The sequence below is a fragment of the Lissotriton helveticus genome, chromosome 5_1, assembly GCF_964261635.1.
Source record: "Lissotriton helveticus chromosome 5_1, aLisHel1.1, whole genome shotgun sequence".
Taxonomy (NCBI): Eukaryota; Metazoa; Chordata; class Amphibia; order Caudata; family Salamandridae; genus Lissotriton; species Lissotriton helveticus.
The window spans coordinates 435,078,408-435,099,295 of NC_136065.1; the positions used below are offsets into that span (position 1 = coordinate 435,078,408).

Consider the following 20,888-nt stretch of genomic DNA (forward strand, 5'->3'; position numbering starts at 1 on the left):
TGGAACAACTGCTGCAACACCTTCCAGACCAGTTTAAGGAGGGAGCTGAGATGCTTATACAGGAGGGCAAGCTCATCTCCAACGCTGCGATAAAATGTGCGCTCGACGTTGCGGACACAGCAGCGAGGGCGATAAACACTAGTGTTATGCTGAGGCGTCAAGCATGGCTCCGCATCTCAGGGTTCAAGCCAGAGATCCAGACAGCTATCCTTAACCAGCCTGTTAATCCAGACCGGTTATTTGGCCCAGAGGTGGACACCACCCTCGAGAAAATCAAGAACGATACGGAGACGGCCAAATCCATGGGTGCTCTCCAGTCTCAGCAATTCCGTGGGAACACTTTTTGTCGCTCAGGCAATCGAGGTGTTACCAGAGGACACTTGGCACAGCAAACGCCTTACAACAAGGGTGGGGCGCAATCCTCGTACCCCAAACAAGGTAGAGGAGGGTACCGGGGAAACAGTGCCAAAGGCAGAGGAAGAGGCAACAGCTCCCGTTCCTCTGCCTCCAACAAACAGTGAATTCCTGTCACTGCCCCCCGACCATCCAACACCTGTCGGGGGGAGACTACAACGGTTCCTCCCTGTCTGGCAGTCCATCACCACAGACAGGTGGGTACGGCAACTTATCCAGTTCGGCTATTGTTTGGAGTTAACATCCACTCCCCCCAACATTCCCCAAGACAACGTCCTATGTCAGCCGAGCACTTGCACTTATTGCAGCAGGAAGTTCTTGTAATGCTGCAAAAAGGCGCTATCGAGCTCGTGCCGGTGGAGGAGGAAGGCACAGGGGTGTATTCCCTGTACTTCTTAATCCCAAAGAAGGACGGCTCACTCAGACCGATTCTGGACCTCAGGCCTCTGAACCAGTACATTCTTTCAGAACACTTCCACATGTTAACACTGCAACAGGTTCTTCCATTACTAAACCAGGGAGACTTCCTCGCAACCTTGGACCTCAAGGATGCTTATTTCCACATACCACTCCATCCTTCACACAGAAAGTATCTCAGGTTCACCATACAAAACAGGCATTACCAGTTCAAGGTTCTCCCCTTCGGAGTGACCACTGCCCCCAAAGTGTTCACCAAATGTCTGGCAACAGTAGCAGCGCACCTCAGGAGACAAAACATACATGTCTACCCTTACCTAGACGACTGGCTCGTTCAAGCCAAGTCGGAGCGACAGTGCGCCACAGACATGTCTCACACCATTCACCTTCTTCATGGTCTGGGGTTTTCCCTGAACTATCCCAAGTCGCACCTCCTGCCAGCCCATGTGCGGCAGTATTTGGGGGCGACAATAAATACTCTGACTGCCACGGCTCAGCCGAACCAAGCACGGATCGTCAACATCCAGTCGCTAATCCAACGGTTCAGACCGCAACACTCCCTCTCAGCGAGAGTGTTCATGCAATTGATAGGCATGATGGCCTCCTGCATCTTTATAGTCCCGCACGCCAGGTTGCATATGCGTCCGCTCCAGGAATGCCTGGCACGTCAGTGGACTCAGGCTCATGGCCAGTTGAAAGACCTAGTGTTGGTGACCGGTCGGGCATACAGCTCTCTGCTTTGGTGGACTCCACACAACCTTTGCAAGGGCCGACCGTTCCAAGAGCCTGTGCCACAGATTACCCTGATGACGGACGCATCTCTCCAGGGATGGGGAGCTCATGTGCTCCACTACACGGTGCAGGGACTATGGACACCGCAACAGAAGAAGATGCACATCAACTACCTAGAACTGATGGCAATCTTCATGGCACTCAAGTCCTTCAAAGTACATCTGTGCAACAAGGTCGTGTTGATCCGGACGGACAACATGACGGCCATGTACTACATACAAAAGCAGGGAGGTACACACTCTCCACAGCTGTCTCATCTGGCTCAGGGCATGTGGAAGTGGGCCATTCAGAGGAACATCTTCCTCATGGTGGAACACCTCCCGGGCAAGGACAATCAGATGGCGGATCTGCTCAGCAGATACAGCCACCAAATGCACGAGTGGGAGATACATCCATCAGTACTCCGCCCGTACTTCCAGCGGTGGGGTCATCCAGAGATAGACCTCTTTGCCACAAGGGAAAACGCAAAATGCCAAAGCTTTGCCGCCAGGTTTCCTCACCCACAGTCGCAGGGCAATGCGATATGGATGAACTGGTCAGGCAGCTTTGCGTACGCTTTTCCCCCAGCGCCTCTCATTCCGCTGGTGGCAAGAAAGCTAAAGCAACACTCGATGACGCTCATCCTGGTTGCTCCAACGTGGGCACGCCAACCTTGGTACACCACGTTTCTAGAACTCTCCGTGGTACCGCATCAAAGGCTGCGCCTCACACCCAAGCTATTGACGCAGAACCATGGCGACATTCAGCATCCAGATCCGCAACAGCTCAATCTGGCGATCTGGCTCCTGAGGTCTTAGAGTTTGGCTACCTTAATTTGCCTCCTGAATGCATGGACATCATCCGGGAGGCAAGAAAGCCCACTACCAGAGCTTGCTATGCAGCAAAGTGGAAGCGGTTTGTCATTTACTGTACAGAACACAATATCAACCCGCTAGATGCATCCATTCCTAACATCATCTGCTACTTGTTACATCTTTACAAATGCAATCTAGCATACGCTTCCATTCGGATACACTTATCCGCCATAGCAGCTTATCTTCAAAACAGGCAGCATCTCTCTGTTTTTAGGGTGCCTGCCATTAAAGCCTTCCTGGAAGGGCTGAAACGGGTCATCCCTCCCAGGATCCCACCAGATCCTGCGTGGAATCTCAACGTGGTCCTCACCAGGTTGATGGGTCCACCCTTTGAGCCTCTACATTCATGTGAGATTCAATTCCTCACATGGAAAGTCGCTTTTCTCATTGCCATCACGTCTTTAAGACGCGTTAGTGAGCTACAAGCGCTCACGATTCAAGAGCCGTTTATACAAATTCATTCCAACAGGGTGGTGCTCCGCACTAACCCCAAGTTTCTTCCTAAGGTGGTGTCGCAGTTCCATGTCAATCAAACCATTGAACTGCCCGCATTCTTTCCAAACCCAGAAACTGTAGCAGAAAGAATGCTCCATCCACTAGACGTCAAAAGGGCATTAATGTACTATATTGACAGAACACAACCTTTTAGAAAGACACAGCAACTCTTTGTTGCCTTCTCTGCACAGCACAAAGGCAACCCCATTTCCAAAGCAGGAATAGCCAGGTGGATCGTTAAGTGTATTCAGATATGCTATCAGAAAGCTAAGCGCACCTTAACGGTCCCCCCCAGAGCCCATTCCACCCGCAAGTTGGGGGCCTCCATGGCATTCCTAGGTAACATCCCTTTGGAAGACATCTGTAGAGCAGCCACATGGTCTACACCACATACGTTTACCAAACATTACTGTGTAGATGTGCATTCCAAACAGCAGGCAGCTGTAGGACAGGCTGTTCTCAAAACACTTTTTCAGACTTCTGCAGCCGGCACGGGCGGCCCCCGTTAATGGAGGGACTGCTATGTATTCTATGCTATAGATATGAATTTAGCAGCCCACATGCCTCGAACTGAATATGCTACTTACCAGTATGCATCTGTTCTTGGCATGTAGGGCTGCTAACATTCATATCGCTCGCCCTCCTCCCCGGCGCCTGTAGCGGCTGCAGACCTTCTTGCATTCAATCATTAGCATGGACATCACTTACACGATCATACTCCATCTTTGCCACAATGGCTAAAAACAATCTGGGGATGGAGTCGATGCCCATGCGCACTGTAGTCCAGGGGAGGAGCCACCTATCTCGTGATACTTCGAAGACTCTTCCAGGACAACAATGTGCAATCATCCGGACCCAACACTAGGCGGCGATCTATGCTATAGATATGAATGTTAGCAGCCCTACATGCCAAGAACAGATGCATACTGGTAAGTAGCATATTCATTATGCACCAAGACACTCAGCCTGCAAAGGCAGTGTGTGTGTCAGGGTACAGGGCCCCTAAGGGTGGTACAATAAGTGCTGCAGCCCTTAGGGGTCTTCTCTGGTAACAACTGTAACAGTTTTGAAAGTATGTGGCTTAACTGTTTGAGCTTCCAAATTTGGAGCTGGTCAACTAGGTTTGAGTTTGTGTGTGGGCGTAATATCCTGTGTTTCTTTGCAAATGAATTCCTTATTCGTCCATGCCTAGCCCCCAAAAAATGAATCCTCTCCTTAAACCAGCTGCTGTTACACTTATAGCATTACTTATTCCCTTGTGCACTCTCTCGCTTTCTCTTTTTATTTTTTTGTATTCACACCCTCATTCACTCTGTCTTTTGCTCGCACTCTTTCTCGCTATTTCTCTTTTTTTTATATTCTTCATCTATCTATCCATTCACTTTTTTCACACACATCCATCTATCCATTATTTAGAGTGTGCATTTAGCCAACCATATTTTTAGACTCTGACACACTCTTTTATACAGGCATCCATCATTCCAGTAATGTATTCATTGACCAGAGCATCCAGCTATCCCATGCAATCTACCAACCACACTTTTGCGCCTTTACAAATTAACATTACAAAAACCATTCTTTAAAAACACTCTCTAAAACATTCACATAGCCAATAGGTCTCGCCTTTAGGACCTTAGAAATGTTTCGAAATACAACAGTTCATAATATTGCACCAACAATATTATACTGCAGAGCTAAATACTTATAAGGTCCCAAAAGCAAAACCTATTGCCATGTACAATAAGACCTGATAAATGTTTAGTTATCCAGCACAATATCCTTAGTGCAACAACATCAATTGTTGCATAGCTAAAAACGTACAAGGTCCAAAAGCCGAGACCTATTGGCTATGCCAATGCTTATTTAAAATGTGTTGTCAACCGAAGGAATCTAATGATGTTTTCATCTGGCACATGCATTTTATCTAATTAGCAGTATCGTGGGGTGTAGGTCCCACACGGCATGGGCTGATACTCCTGCTGGGTTACTTGATGGTGACTGAATATTTACCTATCAGGCCCTATGTTCCGCTATCCGCGATGGTTTATAATGTTATGTATTAATGTTTTATATCTGTGTTTTAGCTTCTGTATTGCACTTTTATGGTTACCATGGTAACCCGAAATGAAGTTTGATTACTGCTACTACTACTACTACTATTGGAAGACATTATTAGACCAACAGCCAGCAGCAAGGGCCTAGAAATAACTTCTGCTAGACATTGACTGTGAAGGAAGCAGAGCTCTGTCCCAATAACATTTAGTACCTTCTTCCTCTGTGGCGAGAGCTCTGCTGCTGCTTTGCACCATCAGACGTCTTTACTCCTCGAGCGGGCAATTTGCTGCTTGGAGCAAAGGGGCAGTTGTTTGATTTTCTCCATGTATTATCCCGTCCTGTCTTTGTAGTGGCCAAGAGATGGGGATGAAAGGGTCCCTGTTCTGCTGTCCTCCATGAAAGCAGGCAGGCAAGGTGCAGCACACACTTTCATTACAGCCTGGGCTATATCGTTTTTTCCTTTCTATTTGGGGTACTAGGACATGGGTTCTTCTTGAGCATTGGTTTGGCAATCACTGAATTGTAATGCCAATGAGGCTGTTGGTATTACTCTTTCACTAAGGGGCACTAGTACTGGTGTGACAGTGGATGCACTGCTACTGTAAATACTTTGGGGCAGTAGAATTGTGCCTGGATACTAGGTTCCTTTAGAGTATTTCATGGAGGTAACGCATCTATGCAGAGGCCATGCAGGTAGATGGTTGAACAGGCGCACATATGGGAAGCAGTGAACTATTGTGGGGCTCCTGAATTGCTGCAGCTCTCAGCCAAAGTTGTTTTGCCCCTAGAAGCATGTACTATCCTACAGGATAGTAGCCTTGTGTATTTTTTATTTTGGTGATGGTGGAGGCAGGGCGTAGGTTTCTGGGTGTTGCCTTTATTTTTTTACTGGTAGAAAAATTATTCCCTCACATAAAAGAGCTTTTTTTGCAACAGGCTCAGAAAAAGGCAGCTGCAGAAGAAGCGGAAAAACTGAAAAAAGAGGAAATCCGAGCACTGCAGGAGCAGCTGGCTGCACTGAAAGACATCCAAGCTGAAGTGCAAGCAGGAAAGGTTGAGTTTTTTATATTATTATTTTTGTATTACACTATTTCTCTTCTCTCACACCACTAACCCCTCCCTGTAGACTGCTGATCTTTTCTGTTCTCACACCACCACATGCCATACAAATTCCTGCTAATATGAGATGATTCAGAACATACTGTCATAAGCTTCCTTAATTTGAAATTCTCTTGCTGTGTTACCTTTTACAACCAACTAGTCAAAATTAATTATTTGCACCCTAGTTTTCCTGTTCCAGTAGCACCTTGATTTTCAATCAATCCATCAGTACTTGTTGAGCGCTACTACTCACCCATGAGGGTCTCAAGGCGCTGGGGGTGTAGGGGGTGGGGTGGTTTTGCAGGTCTGACTGGGAGCTGTGGTTCCTTCGAAGAGCCAGGACTTGAGATCCTTCCTGAATTGTGTCTGTGAGGGGGAGAGCCTGAGATAGAGAGGCATGGCGTTCCAGGATTTGCTGGTGAGGTAGGAGAAGGATCTTCCTCCGGGACTGGTCTTTCGGATCCAAGAGATGACAAGGCCCAATTGAGCGGAGCGGATGTGTCTGATGGATATGTGGAATGAGAGGCGGTGGTTCAGGTATGCTGGTCCAGCGTTGTGGAGGGCTTTGTAGGCATTTGTAAGGAGCTTGAAGGTGACTCTTTTGTTGGAAGAGAGCCAGTGAGGTTCTCGTAGACGTTCGGAGATGTTGAGGATCAGTCTTGCGGGTGGCTGTCTTCCTGGCCTCAGTGGGGATCCATCTGAAGGTCTTCCCAAGCAGGCAAAGAGTGTGGAAGCATGATGAGGTGATGCTGTTGATTCTGGTGGTTGATGGTGAGTGAAGAATCCAGTATGATGCCGTGGTTTCGTGAGTGGTTAGTGGATGTGGGGGGTAGTGTTCCTTGCTTGGTGGGCTACCAGGAGTCTTCCCAAGCAGAGGTGTTGGGTCCCGAGATGAGGACTTCGGTCTTGTCCAAGTTGAGCTTGAGGCAGCTGGCTCTCATCTAGGTGGCGACGGCTTTCATCCCATTGTGAAAGTTTTTTCTGGCGATGGTGGGTTCGTTGGTGAGGGAGAGTATCAGCTGGGTGTCATCAGCATAGGATACAATGTTGAGTTCGTGGCTCCTGACGATGGCTGCGAGCGGGGCAATGTAGATGTTGAAAAGCGTGGGGCTCCAGAAAGCACTAGACCTCTGTGGGTTCCAGGAGGAACGGGAGAAGTCGGACTTACGGTGTTCTACCGGTGAGGAAGGAACATAACCAGCCCAGGGCTTTGTCATGGATGCCGTCGTTATGGAGTCTCATGATTAGGGTGCGGTGAGAGACGGTGTTGAAGGCGGCCGAGAGGTCGAGGAGGATGAGGGCTGCTGTTTCTCCCCAGTCGAGGGAGGGGATGTCATCGGTGGCGGAGAGGAGGGCAGTCTCGGTACTGTATTTGCTTCGCAATCTGGATTAAGAGGAGTCCAGGAAGCTTCGGTGAACTCGGAGAGTTGAGCGTTGATGGACTTCTCGCTGGCGTTGGCTGGGAAGGGGAACCGGGAGATGGGTCTCAATTTTTCACGGTTGGTCTGGTTGGCTGACGATTTTTTCAGCAGGGTGTTGATCTCTGTGTGTTTCCAGTCATCTGGGAAGGTGGCAGTCTGGATTGAGCAGTTGATGGTTCGTCATAGTTGGGGGATGATGGTGGTGGCGGCTCTGTGGAAGATGTGGTGCGGGCAAGGGTTTCGAAGGGGTTCCGGAGTGAATGCTCTTCATGGTCTTGAGGGTGTCGTGCCTTGTGAGCAGGGTCCAGTTGAGCAGGATCTGTTGAGGGGCAGCGTCGTTGAGGTGGTGGCGGGAGTGACGGGCGGGTCTTGGGTGTTGAAGCTATCCTACAGCTGCTTGATCTTGTGGTGGAAGTAGGTGCTGAGTTTGTTGCAGAGGTCTTGGGAGGGTGGGACCTCTGGGGTCTTGCTGTGCGGTTTGGGGAACTCCTTGACTATGGCGAAGAGTTCTTTGCTGTTCTGTGCACTGGAGTTGATTCTGACTTGAAGGTCCATTTTCTTTGCGGTTTTGACGAGGGTGTGGTGTGCGGAGGTGGCGGATTTGAAGGCTGCGTGGATTTCTGGTTTTTTTTTGTTCCTCCATCTCTTCTCGAGCCGTCTACAGGTGCATCTGGACTGGGGAGTGAACCAGCTGGCTTTCTTGGTGTGTTGTTTAACGGGTGCTATCTTGAGAGGCGCCAGCATTTCAGAGCAGTTGGAGATCTATTGGTGGAGGTTGTGTGCTGAGGTGTTGACGTATATGGATGTCGGAGGTGTGGATGTGCTGAGGGAGGCAGTGAGTTGTTCTTCAGTGATCTTGTTCCAGTTGCAGCGGGGGGCAGTGGTTGTGTTGGTGTACGGAACGCAGTGATGGTTGGTCCAGAGGAGTTCGGAGGTGTGGCGGAGTGTGATGTTTTCGCTGGTGGAGAAGACTGGGTCGAGTGTGTGTCCTGCTACGTTGGGCGGAGAGGTGACGAGCTGCTTGAGTCTGATGTTGGCGAGGTTCTCTAGAAGCCACGAGGGTCGGGCAGCAGCAGGGGCACGGCTCAAGGAGAGTGAAAAACAGCAACATCAAAAAAGGGTGAAGAGAGAAAAAAGCAAAAAAGAGGCAGTAAGCAAAAGAACAGAAGGCAGAACAGCAGCAGAGCAAAGATGGCTTCCCACTAGACCACTAGGGATGAGGTGCAGGCAGCGTGAGCCTGCAAGTGGAGGACGGCCTCAAATCTCCAACTAATGAAGGTCAGTGAGCCTGCAAGACGCAGAAGCTGCCAGGCAGAGCTGCACAGGAAGGGAACAGATAACTGATAAGGTCAGTGAAGTTGCTTCTTTCCTAGAGCAGCAGCCGCCACTAAGTAGTGTGAGGTGGACAGCTGGGAGGCAGGAAACGAGAAACAGCACTACAAAGGGGGCGAGCCTGCAGGCATCGAGCAGGGGCAAAGCACATAGAGAGAAAAAAGTGAAAAACAACAAAAAAGGGGTGAAGAGAGATAAAAGCAAAAAAGAGTGCAAAGTGGCAGAAAGCAAAACCACAGAAGGCAGACCAGCAGCAGAGCAAAGATGCTCCCCACTAGACCACCAGGGAAGAGGCGCAGGCGGGAGCCTGCTGGTGTAGGAGGGCCTCGAACCACCAACCAGCGAGGGTCAGTGAGCCTCCATGGGGCAGCAGCTACCAGGCGGAGCTGTGATGAAGGGAAGCAGATCACTGACCAGGTCAGTGAAGTTGTATCCCTTGATGCCTAATTTACTACGTTAATGATGGGAGTTGTATTGCTGCATCAAGCCTTGAACATACTTAGCTAGGAGAAAATGTACACCTTGTTTATGGTTCCTGTGCTTTAAGCCACCCAGCAATTGCAACATTCATTTTCTACAAATGGTAGTACATAAAGCAGTTGTGGTCTAGGAGACCACATGCTTACATAAAGTAGGTGTGGTCTAGAGGACCACATGCGCTAGTTGGCAATGGAATCAGGAGTCCTATGCTCTTATCTCTTCTTCCCAGTTATGTGATCCATGCTAACTCTTTTCCTTAGTTTCTCTGTCTACCCTGAAAGTTGGAATACTACTAAACCTGTTTATACATATATTAAGCTGTATAAAAAGAAAGCACAGCAGCAAAGAAATAATAGAAATCATTATTGTACACAGCAAATATATTTTCGTTGGACTGAATAATTAACATCCTTAACTTTGATTATTTATTTGTATTTTGTGTTCAGGAAAAAGAACCTGATGTGCTGAAACCGAAAGTTGGTAGGTAACACCTTAAAGTCTTTTTTACCTTCTTTCTTCTCCATATGTTTTTTTTTTATATTTTAAATTGAAATTGTAGTCCAGTTACCATGATTTATTGTCTACAACGTATCAAAGAGGATAGCCATTGAACAGGTGTACAGTCCACTACAAACTTGTCCTCCTGATGGTATATAGGGCTCTGATTTCAGAAAGACTGGTGAATTCCAAGAATGGAACTCTCACTACTGCAGTGCCCAGTCCTGTTCATATTGTCACCAAAGTCCTCATGCACTGCTGCACAGGGCATGACTTGTACCCAGATTCGGTTAAGCCAGAAAGACAGTCTGCGCCAGAAAAGATAAAGTTGTAAGGCTGTTATATTTCACATGTATTTTTAAGCTGGAAAAACATTGAGAATCCTCCTTTTTTTGTCTGTTTTTTGCGTTGAACAATTCTTAAATGTAAATTTATTTTTTGCAAATCTGGAAATATTTAATAAATTCTGCACTTTCCAGCATGCACATCTCTATATCTTCCAAGGGAACACAGGTAAGTCTTTGAAGTGATGTGAGAAGGACTACTTATTTCAACCAAGTCATCTGTACCACCATTGACTTGGCAGAACTGACAGCTTAGGGATTTTGCTACCGCCTTAGTTTGAGACGCTCTTCTTGGCTACTGTTCAGTTCACTGAAAGAAGATGCTCTGCTTCGAATTCTAAACCTTATATTTTTCAGGCTCTGCTGTTTTTCACCAGCGCACCAAAGAACAGAAGCATGATAGGGTGAAAGAGATTGGCACTCTTAAATCTGTTGGTCTGGCAGAAACACGGTTCTATAAATCTCTGTTCTGCCAGATGGACTACAGACACTTAACTCGACATAGGGTTCAGCCCCCTCACTAGCCTTGTCAGCTACTGCAGGAGCTTCAGGATCACAGGTACTTTTATCATAAAAGGCAAGAATCAAGCCATCTCAACAGTAGTTCTCCAGCTCATCAGAGTGACCACAGTTAAACAGTAAACAATGATGTATCCTTCCTCTACCCTCTATTATTCACTACACTGGGGGCTCTATAGCTCAATAACTTGGCGACCTCGAAATTACATCTCGGCAAGCTACACAACGACCCCACAAAGGAAAAGGCTAAAGGTATTTCCTGGTTCAGAAGAAAGGTCTGATGAAGAAATTCAGACCCATTCCGGATCTACAAATTGCCAACATAATGAATCAAGAGGGAAAGAGTTTGCATGGTAGTGCATCATCAAACCCTTCCTCTGCTATGGCAGGAAGACAGGGTGTAAAGGACACCAATTTTCTGATTCCAGTAAAAAAGCACCGAATTATTTTTGTTTGTGGTAGTTTAATCACAATGCCAGTGTGCAGTGCTTCCCTTCTTCCTGAAATCCTCTTCTTTGACATTCTCCAAGTACATGGCAGTAGTTGCAACCCCCTTCATTATCAGAATATATTAATGTACGTGTACTTGGCTCATCAACTCCCACACTGCTAAGAAAATAACAGTTTGATCTCTTTTACAGTAGCTAGGTCTAGAGCTCAATCTTCAGAAAACCTTTACACCACTGGTACAGGTTTTGCCCTACCTAGGAGCAACACTAGCCACAAGAAAGTGTTTCATTCGAAGAAAAGAGTATCATATATTTGGGAAAAATGTCAGACCCTTGATGGAAGTCTGAATACTGGCGCTCAAAGGATTTCTAACCTGTTAGACTCGAAGGCCTACTGCATTCTCATTGTTCCAAACGGAAGACTGCACATGAAGTCTCTATAACAATATCTAGAAGATTAATGGACTCAAAAGGGAGAACTGGGATGCCAAACTGCAGCTAACACCATCTAGTGAAGCATTCTCTATCATGGTGATGCAAGCAGAAGAGCTTTCTTCAGGTTTGTTTCATACCTTTAAAATCCTCCAGTTCAGACAACAGTCACTGCTGCATCTCTGGTCAGCTGGGGAGCTCATCGACACAATCTCTCAGTCATAGGTCGGTGATCAGGAAAGGTGAGTCATTGTCGCCTCTATTTCTTGGAACCCTGAGTAGTCCACCTCACTCTCACAGTCTTTCTTCTATTTCTGATGATAAACAGCAACTTGTTTCCAAAGGAGAACACCATAATGGTACATTACCTGAAGAGCAAAAAGGTACCAGATCAAGACCCCTGATTCCCCTGATTCAAGAGGCTGAGAATATTTGGACGTGGTTTCTGGCCAGAGGTCTGACATTAAAAGCAGTCCACATACCAGGAATGCAGAATCAACAGACAAACATACTGAGCAGTTTTTGCGACAAAGACCTTGAATGAGTTCTGGATCATGAAGTTCTTCATTACATTTATGCGTACTGAGAGTCATCCAACTGTTGATCTTTTTGCAACATTTCTAAACTCTAAAGCCCAAGACTTTTCATTCTGGAGATGAGCCTGGATCTGTGGGCAACTCAATTTGATAACATGACACCACAAGAGTCTTGAAGTGCTCCCCCTGATAGCCCAAGGCCTTGGAAGTGTCCTCCTGTGGTTGTTGTGGTACCAAAAGAAGTTTGGGCACTTTTGCTTCAGAGCTAAAGAGGGACCTACTGCAAAAAGTATTCAACTATCAGTTCCATGGCATCGGACAGAATTTCAAGTTTGTCCCGCACAGGGAAGAGCTTTTTTTCCTTAAAATTAACAACTTTTATCAATCTTCCTTAATTCTAGGCCCTTGGACAACCAATCTACTTGGTGTATCCAACCCACGCACCTTTGTGATCAGCCTCAAATCGCTCCTAACTGGTCTACTGTGGCCCTTGATGACCATTGGGGCTTTTGCCCTTTTTGGCGCTACGTTCACTTAAAGATTTAAAAGTTCATAACCCCAGTTTCCCTTATTGGATGTTTGTCCTTTCGGTGTTATTTTATTAAATTTTACTCTGTTTATATAAGCTGGAGTGGGATTTTTATTGTCTTCTATTTCAATTTTTTTTAACTGTTTTGATACTTCTAAAAGTTTTACACATTTTCCCTAAGTTAATCGTGTCTGCTCTGTGCCACAGCTACCAGTGGCTGAGCTGATGTTTATGTTACTGAAACCTTTGACTGGACCTAGCAAGACAGTGACTTTTATTTTCTTGCGCTCGACACCAGTCCACCCCAACTAATAAACCACTTTCTCTGAATGTGCAATCTGTGGTTAGAAGTGTCCATTACAAGAACATGTTAGTTACATTCTGAAGCAGTGATACTCCAAGTACGGCCCGGGGGCCGCATACGGCCCTGCTGACCTTTACATGCGGCCCTGCTGACCTTTACATGCGGCCCACTGGGCAGCAGCAGCACTGGATTGCTGTTTACTCGACTCAGCGCTAACATGATTTTTTCTTTTTAATATACAGCAAGCACTCATTTAAAGGTAGATTGCAGTTAGAGAAAGGAAGTAACTAGGCATTTAACTTTAGGAACACCTTCTTTTTTAAAGATAGCCACGAGATATACATGTTCGGGTCCCCTGTACCCACTTTACATCGCCCGCTGGCATCAGTGCGGCCCTCGGTCACACCACAGACCAAACTTTGCGGCCCCCAGGAAAATATTTGTGAGTACCCATGTTCTGAAGCATTCTTCCTAATGGATTCTCTAACAAACCGCAGATTCCTCCTTGGCTTCTCATCTCTCTGCTCTGTGGAGTGGACTCATGAACATCATAATAAGATTCTAAGTTAGATTTGGGCCCATTTTCACCTCCAATTTATTGAAGTGCTCCATATCTGAGGGTGTAGAAGGATTAAGAAACTGACTACAGCACACTGTGGTGGCACTTATGTGCAGCGCCACTCTGTCACTTCTGGGGCAGCATGAAGTCCGTGTGGAGCCATAGAGGTGTCACCTACTGACTCACGGGGAGCATTGCTGAAAAAAATCTTAAGACACTGTGTGGCACCTAGGAACATTCTAAAGGTGAGGAATCAGCTGTTAGATAGGGTATACTTCAAAAAGAGGGTTACCAAAGGTTCTTTAGGAATGTAAGCCTGTGTATTTAAGGGAAACATCTGACACCTGAATCTCTGGTCATGTTGCTTGTACAGGGATGCTGAGCAGCACATTCCGATGTGCAATTGCTGATGCAGCAATCTGATGCCAGAAAATAAGCTTTGACTGTGTTTTTTCTTTTGTTGGGCTAGAGTTTCAACCTCTAATACAAATAGCATGGTGTATCTGCATTAGCAGCTAATATATAGTTTTTTAGGTCTCGCTGCGATTGCAGGGGCGAAGCCCCTGGTCGCAAAGCGAGCCTATTGCGATCATGTCAGCTTTCAAGGACTAAAAAGACTTGGACAAGAGACTGTCACGCACACGCAGCCTGCCGGAATCGGATCAGGTCACACGCGTGAACATGAGCTCCGATTCCGGCAGGCTCTTCAGTCACCATGGATCACGCACGCACACAGAGACACACACACGAGCGCACACATGCAGACACACACCACACCTCCCCAGCCCCCCCCCGCAACCCCCCCACACACACACGAGCGCACACACACAAACAATTCCCCCCCCGCCGCCGCCCCCGCCCACACACACACACACGCACACATACAGAGAGACACCCCGCCCCCAACTAACCCCACTCACCGCATCGCCGGACTCTGCAGCCTCCGCGGGGCTCTCCCTCAGACATGGGAGCCCCGCGTCACCACTCCTCTGGCCAGGCACTACGTGTGCGCGGGCTTCTGAAGACGGAAGTCCCGCCCCACACCAGGTTTCAGTTTCGCTCATCTTCAAGTGTCTCTGAAGTTCAAAACCGGGCCCCGTCCAACACCCGCCTCTACAATCACAAGCCGCCCTAGGGTAACGAGGATCACAACCCCTACCCCTCCAGACGAAAATGAGGAGGAAGAAGAGGACGAGAACGACGAAGACGAGGAAGATGTGGGTGTAGAGGTGACGTTTTTCCGGCCTGTGCCCTCTGCACGTGGTTTCCTGTGTCCTGTCCTGTCTTCCGCAGCGCGCTTGTGCCTTCTTACCACCAGTCATGTTGAGTTACATGTCCCGGGTTCTGCGGCCTGCTCTTGGCCTGGCTATGCGACCGCTGGAGCCACTTCTGCCTCGCATGGCTTTGGGAACCGCCGGCCCTACGCGTCCTTTTACTCGTAGCCTTTGGCTGCTGGGTTCCGCCTCCACCCCTCAGGGACCCGGTCTGCTACACTCCCAGCGAGGACTGCCATCCGTGTCCTGCGGCTGCGGAGGACTGCACACAGAATGTGAGAGCTGAATATAGGGAGGAACGCCAGGGCTGGCGAGAGGGATTTTATTGCCAAGAGACTGGGGTGGTCACTGAATGAGCTTTTATAGAGGCCATTGCTAGTTATGAAGAGAGACCGCCGCCGGCACGGTTTGGAGGAATACCGGGGTTGAGGCGTAGATGCGTGAGGAACATCTCTTAGAATGTGCCCCGGGTAGGAGCCTTTACTGTAAGGATTTACAAAGACCGGCGTTTGCAGATTTCTACTAGTATGTCTTAAGTCCGATGTCCATGGAGTTTGGGTACTCTGGGAGTCCTGTGTAGGTCCTCAAACTGATTCATGTGAAAGGATAGAGGCTCTTTCTCTTGTTAACGGTTTGAAGCGCTTCACTCCGTTATTTTTTTTTTGTCTAGCGGAGATAAATAATGTGCCTATATCGCACTGTAGCCACTCGCGTCTTAGAACCTAGTACCTAGATTTGTGAATCTGTGTGTGCTTAAAAATGAGTTGGGTTTAAATCACAACAATGGTAGCAAGTTTTTTGTTGAAGTTATCGTGGCGCTAGCCTGTACGTGCAAGATTCGTTTTATGGAAGCAAACTTGAAAAGGAGACTACTGCACTGCATGATTTATCAAGGTAGATTGCAACTCCTGACCGTTTACCCTTGCTTTCCAATCACAAAGGAGGATATTTACTTTTCTTTTTGGGCCAACTGAACAGGTCAGGTGGCATTATACTGAGCTGGACTGGACTACTGGGGAGATCAGAGTCTAGAGTAGAATTGACTATATCTAGGTGGGACGGTTATTGTGGCACGTAAGAGAGTATGATGGCGCACCTGCAATTCCATATTTACTGAAGCCATAAGACATTTGGGTCAGTGAAATGTATTCCTCCACGGAGGAGTGTGCAGCATTTCGGAGCAACCACCCCCTCACCCTCACACCCCATCACCCTCAAACACCCTCACCATCACACCCCCTCACTCCCTCTCGAATTCACACACCTTCACTCACCCTCACACCCTCGCCCTTACACCCTCACACGCCCACCTCCTCCCTCACCCTCACACACCCCCTCACCCTCACCCTCACACACCCCTGCATCCTCACACCCCCTCACCCTCCCTCACACCCCCTCTCACCTTCACACACCGTCTCTCACCCTCACACACCGTCTCTCACCCTCACACACCGTCTCTCACCCTCACACACCCTCTCTCACCCTCACACACCCTCTCTCACCCTCACACACCCTCACTCACTCACCCTCACTCACCCTCACCAGCATAGCATCACAAAACATAGCATAGCATAACAAAACACAGCATAGCATAACAAAACACAGCATAGCATAACAAAAAAAACACAGGATAGCAAAAGATAGCCTATCCTAATTATTCCCAACTCTCCTTATTATTAAGCAACATCTGACAGTTTGCAAATCATCTTTATACACTAATTCAGAGTTTTCGAAAAAATTTATGCAACGCATTGTCATACACAATGCCAATAACTCAAACTTTAATGCTGCGAGACCTATTGCATTGTAAATGCTTGTATTACTTGTCACCATACCTTTGAAATCTTTTTCACCCTCAAAGGCTCTCAGTAATGGTAGTAGACAATTAAGAAGAGTAAAGGGGAGAAGAGGGCAATCTTGTTGTTCATTCATTTAAAATAAAAAAGTTGAATGTCAGCCCAGTTGTTTTGATGCATGCCTTGGGTTGTTGATAATAAGCATTGACGCTTTTAATAAAGAATTGATGCACCTTTCAAGATTTACTGCAGAAAATGCCATGGCACCTCATCACATGCCTTTTTTTAAATCCAAAGCAATTGCAGATGAAGGCCATGCCCTTTGAGTGATTTATAATATGGGCGATCAGTCCAGCATTATTGGTTGATAATCTTGTTTTTCATGAAACCAGTTTGAGCTGAGGTTATCAATAAGACTATAATTTTGAATCTATTTGCAGTAATCTTTGCATATTTTATATTGTTTACATTATATATTGAATAGCAAGATTAAATGGTACTTTGAAGGTCCATGGGAATATTTTACACTTTTGTAAAATAAGGCACTTAAGGCATTTACTGAGGAGATCAGTTTTTCTTTCATTCCTTTTCAAAATAGGGAGGGGCCTTATATATTCCTAATCAGAGACTTTTGATCCTTTATCATTATGTGACGACACCCACTATCCCTCCCTGACTCTTTCGCCTAATTTCTCTCGGTTTTCTTTTCTGACCATGAAAGTAATCGCACCACATTTTTATACACCCCCAGAAAATAGAACCTCACTACTCATTTTTAGGTCTGGCTTAACAGTGCAGCTGTTTCCATGACCTATTATCAATTCTTAAAAATATATATAGCTGAGCGTAGCCTCCGCCCAAAGGAATATTTCTCTTGCACCTCAATCTCTAGACTGTTTAGTGTATCATTCTGCTTCCCATTATCTCTCAAAAGTGTATTCAGTCATCACACATGAAATTATGTATCTCATAGATGCATTGTATGCAGAAAGTACTGCTTTAGTCGGGACTCGAAATCCAAGGCAGACCTTTTGACTTGTCATTGCTTGTTAATATAGCTTTAGGTCTTCTCTGTGTTGAAACCGGATCTCTTAACGAAGGAAAATAATCTTCTCATTCTGCCTCCAGTAGTAATCTAATATTTTGATGCCTTTTACTGGAGATTTCAGACCATGAACAGTTAAGAATGGAATTTGTAGTTCACTCCTGATTAAATGGTTTACACAACATATATGTTATGTCATGTCATGTAGATTTGTAGAGTGCTCTAATCACTTGTGAGGATATCTAGACACTTGAGAAGGTGAGTGGGCATATGGTACCCGAGGAGCCAGGTCTTCAGACTCTTGCGGAACTCAAGAAGTGAGTAGGAGGCCCTGATGTGCCAAGGGAGTTTGTACCATGTTTACACAGGTGTGTGGTGTATGAGAGAGTGAGCTACAGCGTAGTTGTCTGGTCAGCTGGTGGAAGTGTAAGAGACTGTTAAAGTAGGCTAGTCTCATTCCTGTTTTGTGTAGGGCTTTGAAGTGGCTGCGTTTGTGAATTGGGAGCCAGTGGAGCTTCTTGAGGTGAGTTTCAGTATGAGTCTTGCGCATACTGGAGGATCTGAGCCTTTGTAGGAGTTGCTTAGAGATTCCGCTCTGAGTGCATTACCCTAGTCGAGCATGCTTGTGATGAGTACTTGGGTGATTGTCCATCTGGTGCACTGTAGCAGCCTCTTGAAGATCGTTTGTTGCATGCGTAGGATGTGGAAGGAGGAGGTGTTTATTGCGTTGACTTGTGCTATCATGGTCAGTTTGTCTAGGATGATCCCCAGATTTCTTGTGTGGTCGATGGATGTTGGTCCTAGATCCGACTCCCACAAGGTAGAGTCCCTTGGGGAGGTCTCGTTTCTGGAAATCTGAACTTTCATCTTGTCGGAATTGAGTTTCAAGTAGTTTGTTCTCATCAAGTCAGCTGCCATGGTCCTGCAGTTTGTGAAATTGGTTCTAAAGGTAGCTGCCTTATCCTTTAGAGAGAGGATGAGTTGGATGTTGTCAACATATGAGATGATGGAGATGCTTTGAGATTGTATGATATTTGCTAGCAACGTCATGTAGACGCTAAAAAAGGTAGGTATGATCTCTGGGGATTCCGCACATCAGGTTTTTTGTCTCTGATGTAAATGGTGGCATTCTAACTATTTGAGCTCTTCTTCTCTTGAGGAAGGAGCAGATCCAGTGGAGTGTGGGTCCTTGGATGGCTGTGCTGTGTAGTCTTCTGATCAGAGGGTAGTGGCTGACGGTGTCGAAGGTCGCAGACAGGTCATGTAGAATGAGAGTTGCTGTTTCTCCGTGGTTCAGGAAAGTCCTGGTATAGTGCTGTAATCTTGTAAACTTGGTGTATGTCACATGCAGGATGGATTTAAATATTTTTTTGTTAAAATGTGATTCTTGCATAAATTGAGCAGTCAGGAAATAGAGGATAGAAGTAAATTGGAAATAAGCAGAATGATATAGCACAGTTGGGAGAGTAATAGAATGTAAAAAAACAAATAACAGATACCCTCAACATAATGAAACAACCCTTCCTCCCACCAAAAAATATTATGGCGTTATGCTAGACAGGGGACAGCGGCCTCCTCAAGAACCCTCCCCAACCTGGTCCTGACATACTTAACACATTAAAAAATTATTTCTGGCGAGTGCGTTTTGACTTGTAGTTACTTGCCTATGAAATTAAACACTCTTTAATGTTCTACTATAATAATATATAATTAAAACCCTACATCAAGTGACCCATGTGGTCTAGGTCATGACCAGTTTAGTGTAACTGCATTCTCAACCTACTGTTGGCCATCAATATTATAGGATGATTGCAAATGAGTATCTAATCCTTCTTTACTTCGTGAAATCAGTCTAAAGACCTGACTTTCTGTAAAAAGTCAAATTAGCTTATTTTAATGGTGTTCTGTCTCTTGTTTCTGTAAAACATGGCATTTTCGTTTAGACCTGCTTGGAGAGCACTAGATTTCTTGTGAAGGTCAACATTGCCTACACCTTTGTGATCTCATGGTCTGCTTTTCCTGCGTTGAGCCAAGATTGTGACACCACTCTGCATGGAAAGCCATCTGCCTGGAAAAGGCACACTTCTCTCCACCTTAATCTGGATGATGTAGAACATGTTTTATTATTAGGAACGTATCGCTGTGTCTCAAACACTAAAATACAAAAGCAGTTGATGGACAGAATGCAGAACAATGTCATACATTCACCCCAGTACAGAGATCTTGGCCTAAAGCCATCGTTTTTTCCTCACCATGCCATTCCAGTTTGAACCCAGCCATATGTAAATCAGTCTTGACCCTGTGCCCCATGGGAACAGTCCAGCCCGAACTGCCAAGCCAGGTCCTCCCTGGACTTGAAACAAGCATCCTAGGACCGGTTTCGGGCTTTCAGCCCTCATCAGCCAGGATAGCTTGATTCCAGTGGCATGGAGAGCACGGGACTCACCTCTGAGCATACCCGTCCCACTCGGGGTGTCAAATGCAAAAACAACAGTTGATGGACAGAATGCAGAGCAATGTCTTACATTCACCCCAGTACAGAGATTGGTGCCTAAAGCCATCGTTTTTTTGCTCACCATGCCAATCCAGTTTGAACCCAGCCATATGCAAATCAGTCTTGACCCTGTGCCCCATGGGAACAGTCCAGCCCGAACTGCCAAGCCTGGTCCTCCCTTGACTGGAAACAAACATCCTAGTAACAGTTTTGGGCTTTCAGCCCTCATCAGCCAGGATAGCTTGATTCCAGTGGCATGGAGAGCTTGGGACTCACGTCTGAGCATACCCGTCCCACTCGGGTGGCAATGTCATACATTCACCCCAGTACAGAGATCTGCGCCTAAATCCATCGTTTTTTTGCTCACCATGCTATTCCAGTTTGAACCCAGCCATATTCAAATCAGTCTTGACCCTGTGCACCATGGGAACAGTCCAGATCTGGGGATGAATGTTTTGATTTGTTCTGCATTCCATCCATCAATTGTGAGGTCGAGCAGACCTAAAAAGCATGCGAAGCATGCTTTGTCTGCGAAGACAACTTTTGCTGGCGTGTCTGGAGGAATGTGAGACAGCGATCGGCCACGCGCCTCGCTGTCTCAGATTCCTTCTCGAGGGCGCGCACGTCGCCGTGCACATCCCCTGCCTGGCATTCACTCTCAATCACACACACATACACCCACGCAGGCACAACGCATACACACACGCACAAGCGCCCATGCACGCACGCACATACATACATGCAGAGA

At 46.7% G+C, this 20,888-nt stretch overlaps 1 protein-coding gene across 2 annotated transcripts in view; it reads left to right on the forward strand.

Annotated features, from left to right (window-relative positions):
* Positions 1-20,888, forward strand: part of CEP104 (centrosomal protein 104) — a 577,612-nt gene that overhangs the window by 467,393 nt on the left and 89,331 nt on the right. For both annotated transcript variants that reach the window (XM_078642632.1, XM_078642633.1), the window contains exons 15-16: positions 5,964-6,080; positions 9,808-9,841. In XM_078642632.1, coding sequence (XP_078498758.1) covers positions 5,964-6,080; positions 9,808-9,841 — 151 coding nt within the window. The remainder of the gene's footprint in view (positions 1-5,963; positions 6,081-9,807; positions 9,842-20,888) is intronic.